Source organism: Frankliniella occidentalis, unplaced genomic scaffold (assembly GCF_000697945.3).
Source record: "Frankliniella occidentalis isolate FOCC.00 unplaced genomic scaffold, Focc_3.1 Scaffold69, whole genome shotgun sequence".
Taxonomy (NCBI): Eukaryota; Metazoa; Arthropoda; class Insecta; order Thysanoptera; family Thripidae; genus Frankliniella; species Frankliniella occidentalis.
This window is the reverse complement of record NW_026267199.1, coordinates 1196557-1202930: the sequence shown is the minus strand read 5'-3', so window position 1 is coordinate 1202930 and position 6374 is coordinate 1196557. Positions and strand designations below refer to the sequence as shown.

The window sequence follows — 6374 nt, the reverse complement described above, 5'->3', positions numbered from 1 at the left end:
GGGGGGGATTTAGCGGAAGGGGAGCAGCAGCTGGCGGATGCCATAAGGCTTTGTATAAACTCTGCCAACTGGGGCTGCTCCCTCCCGATCATGCGCCCGGCGCTGTCTGGCCGAGGGGGAAGGGTTGAGCGGGGTGGAGTAGAGTGGCGGGTGGAGGACAACTGACAGGCGTCGTCTCGACGTCAAAACATGTCGCAGATAATTCCTCTCCCCCCATCTCCCTCGACTCATACCGAGAGCCCCTCGCCCCATTTCCACGCAACGCACATTTTTGTCCAACCTCTTATTTTCTGATAAGTGTGTTTGTTAAACTGACTGTTGAGAAAGTTTGCTGTCGGGAATCCTTGTGGACAGAGTACTTAGGCATGAAAAGTTGTGCGTATGGTCGGCAGGACCGACAGTAGCCTTCTGGTGAAGCTGAAATGCTGAAGAATGCGGAGAACTAGAAAACGGGAGTCCCCATGTTTAAGCATATTGGTTTCTGTTTTGTTGTTCCCCGCATTCTTCCTTGACCAACAAAACTTTGTTCTATTTACCTCCTCTTCATTATGACTTTCCGTATGATACCGCATGATTTATGGAACTTGAATTGGATCATTTTTGTATTAATCGCAATCACACACCCGAGGAGGAAACGACTAACTTTTGTTTCAGATTACCTGGATTACCTCTGGAGTATCCACCGGACTACGTTGCTTTTTCTCTAGGATTACCCCGGATTACCCTAAAATTTCCCCCGATTACTCCGGATTTATTTTTTTTTGAATTTTTCCGGATTACCTAACGAACCTACGAATTACCTAACGGCTGTCGTTTCCCCCTTGCACACACCGCATCACTTCCTTCTTCATTACATCCGTTATGACAAGGACCAACAGACCACGCGCACGGTATCTTGAGAACGGGTGAAGCCAATATGTCAGGTGGGCCTACTACTCGATAAATAGTGGGTCTTCGTCATATCCGCTATGCGTCAAAGACCAACTTTAAATGTTGTGGTATTTTAGTGGACTTAATTCATGTGTACTCAAAATAGAAAACGTATGCAGTGTTTAATGGGGGGGGGGGGGTAACGCCGGTCAGTGGAGATAAATAACATAAAGGTTTAGTGGACAAACTTGTCGTGCAATTCACGGTGGAGGTGTCGGACCTACGCGTGCAAGTCTTATAAATTTCCACAATGCGGTTGCAGACCGGGGCGGGCGGCGAGCGTGGCGGTGCCGAAGCAGTCCACGGCCGCCTTCATGGAGCTGCTGGGCCGGCCCACCACCTCGCTGGCACCGCCGGCGGCCTCCCAGTTGCTGCTGCGACGCCACTCCGCCCACTGCTCGTCGTCCTCCGGGCAAGCCGGCCAGTCTCCGCAAGGGCCACCGCCACCTGTGCCCGTGCGAACCAAGCCGGGGCCACCGCCGCCCATCTGCCAGCTTCTGACCAACCGGCCGTCCGCCTCCATGTCCATGGGGCCGCCCACGCTACTGCCGCCGCTGCCCGTGCCCCTGCCGCCGCCTCCGGGCTTGCATCGCGCCAACGCCACCACCGCTACCGCTACCGCCGCCTCACAGAGGAGGTCCTCCCACGGCACGGCCGCCCCCAACGCCCTCAGCACCCTCACGGAGATCCGCTGCCTGACGGCGTCCAGCCCCGGCCAGCAGCTCCCCGCCGCCCCCGACCCTACGGCACTGTGGGGCTCGAGGCGAAACACAGAGGACGAGGTAACAAGAAGTGAACTGTGTGTCGTTTCAATGACGCTTCGTGGATTAGAGTTTAATTCGTAGCTTTTCCCCGCTTGCTTTAATTCTTACTTCACGACCTGGTACCCATTGCCGAGCGGTGTGCCTTTGGCCACTCTGGAAACTCAGGTGCGAGACAGTCTCACACCAAAAATGGTGCTCTATGCCTCACACCAAAAATGGTGCTCTATGCCTCACACCATTTGGTGTGAGACTGTCTCACACCTGAGTTTCCAGAGCACTCATATGTACTCGAGGTTCTTTTGTGTTATAGTCCGTGGACGAGCCGGGGCAGCAGAAGGTGCAGCTGCGCCAGGACTCGTCCGTGTCCTCCGACTCGTACAGCCAGACGTCGTCGCCCAGCTACACCAGCAAGACCATGGAGACGCCTCTACTGCCGCATCACAAGGCCAAGAAGAAGTCCGGGTCAGGGTAAGTCGTCAACCTCGCCGACGTTAGGCCTGGTAATATGACATGTGCAAACGGATTGCACCTGCTTGGACTTGCCGTGGGCTGTACTTGTGCGTTCCTCTACAGTTGCGGAGCAGGACGATCCTTGACGCGCAGTGCGGGCGTCGTGGGGTCAGAGGACTCCTGCACGGACTCGGCATTGGGGTCGGCGTCGACGGGCGACCGCTCGGCCACCAATTCGACGTCGGCCATCACCAAGAGCAACTCGACTCCCGCGTCCCTGCAGGCCGTGGTGCGGCTCAGCGGCTCCAGCATGTCGCTGCACCACAAGATCATCCGTGACCACATCCGGCGGCCGTCCGTGCTGCGCGCCAGGACCATCAAAGTCAACAAGTTCCAGGCCATCCAGCTCGCTTTCAACGCCGTCGCGCTCGTGGCAATCGCGCTGGGGCTCACCGCCTACTTCCGAGGTGAGAACCTGACACCGTACAGACTCTGTGTAACAAAATGTTCGTGCATAACAGCAGTTGTTGCGTTCATAATTTTACGTTACCGTTGTTACACCCCTGTGTTACTCAAAGTGGTAAATGTAACAAATGTGGCATGCACCAATATCTGTGACAACAGCTACACTGCTAATTATGCACGAGAAGCATAGCTCTACAAGGCAAAAGGGGCTACCCGCGGTCAGACGGGCAATCATTCATTGGATATTCTCTATGATATACTCATTTTAAATTTCCCTTATTGCAGCAAATCCCTCTGTTAAGTACATCAACACAGAAGTTGGCAACCCGTTACCAGGTTAGTTAACAAACAGCCAAATAAATTTCCACGAAACATAATAAAAATACATCGCGCCAACTAAAATCTTTCCATTTTGCAGGCGTGTGTATGCCCGTCATCGTCACGTTCTGCCTCAGCCATCGCATTCCTTACAACTACACCATGGTTCCGAGCTACGTTGGACACATGTCCCAGACAGATGCGCAACAGGTCAGTGTGGGACTCTAAAGAAAACCAAGTAGCTACAACAGTCCAAAAAGTGGGGAAAGCGTTACGGAGCGAGGCATGCCCAAACAATGTCGGCACCACCCTTGCGGCGTTCTGTACTAGAGGAGCGAGGAGGAAAAAAAGGGGGGGGGGATTTTTCCTTCTGGAAGAGGCAGTCTTGGGTACTGACTAACGGGCTCGAATACATACGTTGCTGACTGATTCGACTAAAATTCGGTGTGCATGCATGGGTGTTTAGGACATTCAGTTCTACGACGCACTGGTGGACGTGCACTGCTACGAGCTGTCGGCGCTCTTCCTCTGCACCATCTTCGCGCCCAAGTGCGGCGCGGGCGGGCGGCAGGTGAAGCCGTGCCGCAGCCTGTGCCGCGAGATGATGCGGCGCTGCGAGTTCTTCCTGGAGGTGTTTGGCCTGCATTTCGAGCAGCTGGTGCGCTGCGACAACTTCCCCGAGTACGGCTCGGCCGAGTACGACGGCGAGGAGTGCGTCGGCCACCACGAGTACCTCGAGGCGGAGCAGCGCGCCAGAGCTCCAGGTGAGACGACACTTCGTGACCGTTATTTCAGTGAATTACTTTAGAATTCTGAGAAAGTGACATCGAACTGCGGCAATGTTTGTGCGTGCAGCCTGCGCTGACGGATTTCTCTGCGACAAGACACGATGCATCCCGAAGGACTTCCGCTGCGACGGCCACCAGGACTGCGTCGACGAAACAGACGAAAAGGACTGCCACTGTCCGACAGGTATGCGACGTGTAGTAACGAGGCGGCCATGGCGTCGTGGTGACGGGGAGAGGGTGTGTGCTGGTGTGACGGCGTCCACTACATTCCTGTATTGTTTTCCGAGCATGCAGTCCATGCCCCTGTTTGACCTCCCTTTGTCGTTGCAGGCTGAGAAGACCTTGAGCGCCCAGTGAGTAGCGACCTATGTAATATTAATATTTTTGTCTTTTGCACCTTTTTTGGCCGATTTCGCACTCCAAATTATCACCCTTTATGTATTTTTCACGTGGCATGATAGCTCGTCTCGTTTCTTTTCTGTTATTTTTTTTTTTTTTTGGAGTTCACGAGTATTATCCCTATTGTTAATATTTTGCTGCACCAATACCTTTCTGTTTACTATTATGAGACCCAAACATCGCTGTGAAGTGTTGTGCTGAATATTTTTCTCGCAGTACCAAGAAGTGTTTTGACGCACTATTTTGGTTTTATTTCCCTTTGTGTTGCAAATTAATTAAGTGGCGGTGATGCTTTGTTTCTGGTTTTATTATTTTTCATTTATTGAGATGTAAAAGTAAGGAGTCTTTTTTGACGCCTTTCTTCTGGGTATTACATACTCTTTATTATATATTTTTTGTTTCTTGCACCCCAACAGAAGCAGCTTGAAGCGCCTATATTATTTATTCACCTCCCCGTATCACACATGTGTTGTTATTTCCAGTCACGTTATTCGCAGTTGGTGATGGTGTCGGATGTACTGCATGTCCATGCACTTTGTGTAGTCGTCCTGTTGGTGTGCGGTTGGGAGAGGGGGTCTGTGCCCGCCTGCACCTCCGCGTTGCACTGCGATTCACACTGAATGCACTTATTTGCACCACTTGCACCGCCGGGCGGCCCTCTCTTTGTCTCTCTCTGTCGCACTCCAAGCTCGGCGCGGTGCACCACTCACTCCCACGCCGCATGCCTCCCTATACTTTTCATGCCGGACAGTCCTAGAAAAATATAAGAAATTAAGTCCGTGCCGTTTTGTTAATTCTGTTTTTTCTTTCTTTATTTACCTTGACTTTGGTGAACGAAATAATAAATGTCAACGTTTTGTCAGTAATGTGGTGCCAGGAAAGCGTTTCAATGCTTTGTGCATTTTTTTGTAGGTGCACTGTACCGCTTGCAGCCAAGCGGTCGGGTTAGCCTATTTCCAAGTGACCTACCCGTACAACCAGCTGAGCCTGCGTACGGTCCACTATTTATAATATTTAAAGACAGTGAATTGCATTAACTAAGCGGTAAACTGCCTACCTTGAATAAAATCCAGAACGCACCGAAATTTTCTTTTAAATCACCCCAACACCAAAATCCGTGGGGGCCGCAGCGCCCCATCGGAGTGAACGTGGTTGCTTTGCTCGCATGCAAGCGTGCGTCTGAGTTGCCTCTGTGGTCGGAGCCGTGAGGCACCATTGCGACGGAAGCAGACCCGTCCTCACGCCTGCATGCAGGCTAGTACACGTATCCACTCCAATGGAACTGGGCGCCTATCCTGTATTTCCTGAAATATTTATTTGATAAAATAAATAGTACTCCTTAGGCTGCCGTCTCATTCTCTACGACCGCCATTGGTTGCAGGCACCGAACATTGCGGAGAAAAGAAGTGCATTTCCCACAAGCACGTGTGCAACGGAGTGGTGGAATGTCCGCACGGCCAGGACGAGCGGAACTGCAGTGAGTGACACACACAGTCAGTCCCCACTGAGCGCACAACACGCGAGTACCCATCGGACTCTTGCTTGCAGTACGTTTGTCGGAGTCCATGGGGGACGTCGGGTCCGGGAAGATCGAGGTGTTCCACCCCGACAAGAAGGAGTGGCGCGCGGCCTGCGTCCAGAACTGGCAAAAGGAGTCTTCCGCCCAGGCTGTCTGCTCCATCATGGGCTACAAGTACGCATGAGCTTCAGCGTGAGTTTAGCTCATCGTGGCGCCCCCTCTAACCCCTGCCTTGCCCCGCAGGGGAGCCAACGACAGCAGGCTGATGTTGTGGGGCAGCGACCGGCCCGTCACGGCGCCCGCCATGGAGCCCGACGCGGTGCCCGTGCACAAGTACACGCGGGCCAACCTCTACTCGCTGCTCCGCAATTGCTCCTCGCACACCCCCACCGTGCACCTGTCGTGTTACAATTTCGGTTGGTGGAGTTCGAGTTCTTGTCTGTTTATTGTACGCGTAAAGTTTATCTTCTTGGCATATTGTTTTAAATTTGCAAATTTGCAGAGTGTGGGCGCCGCCGCCACCCTAGCGCACCGCTAAAGGCCACTGCGCGGATCATCGGAGGCTCTCCATCGCGCGTGGGCGACTGGCCTTTCCTCGCGGCCCTGCTGGGCGGCCCGGAGAAGGTCTTCTACTGTGCGGGTGTGCTCATCAGCGATCAGTGGCTGCTCACCGCCTCGCATTGCGTCGGCAAGTGAGTTCGACCAGCTGACACTCTCTAATGTTCTTCTCTTAATTTGGGG

The 6374-nt window shown here is 53.1% G+C and overlaps 1 protein-coding gene across 1 annotated transcript in view; it reads left to right on the top strand.

The window, feature by feature from the left end:
- LOC113204503 (uncharacterized) overlaps positions 1-6329 on the top strand; it is a 38446-nt gene extending 32117 nt beyond the window's left edge. The window contains exons 3-13 of the mRNA XM_052268430.1: positions 1193-1712; positions 2005-2162; positions 2268-2611; positions 2895-2945; positions 3028-3137; positions 3394-3691; positions 3783-3899; positions 5496-5591; positions 5663-5807; positions 5877-6049; positions 6136-6329. Coding sequence (XP_052124390.1) covers positions 1193-1712; positions 2005-2162; positions 2268-2611; positions 2895-2945; positions 3028-3137; positions 3394-3691; positions 3783-3899; positions 5496-5591; positions 5663-5807; positions 5877-6049; positions 6136-6329 — 2206 coding nt within the window. The remainder of the gene's footprint in view (positions 1-1192; positions 1713-2004; positions 2163-2267; positions 2612-2894; positions 2946-3027; positions 3138-3393; positions 3692-3782; positions 3900-5495; positions 5592-5662; positions 5808-5876; positions 6050-6135) is intronic.
- The last annotated feature ends 45 nt before the right edge of the window (positions 6330-6374 follow it).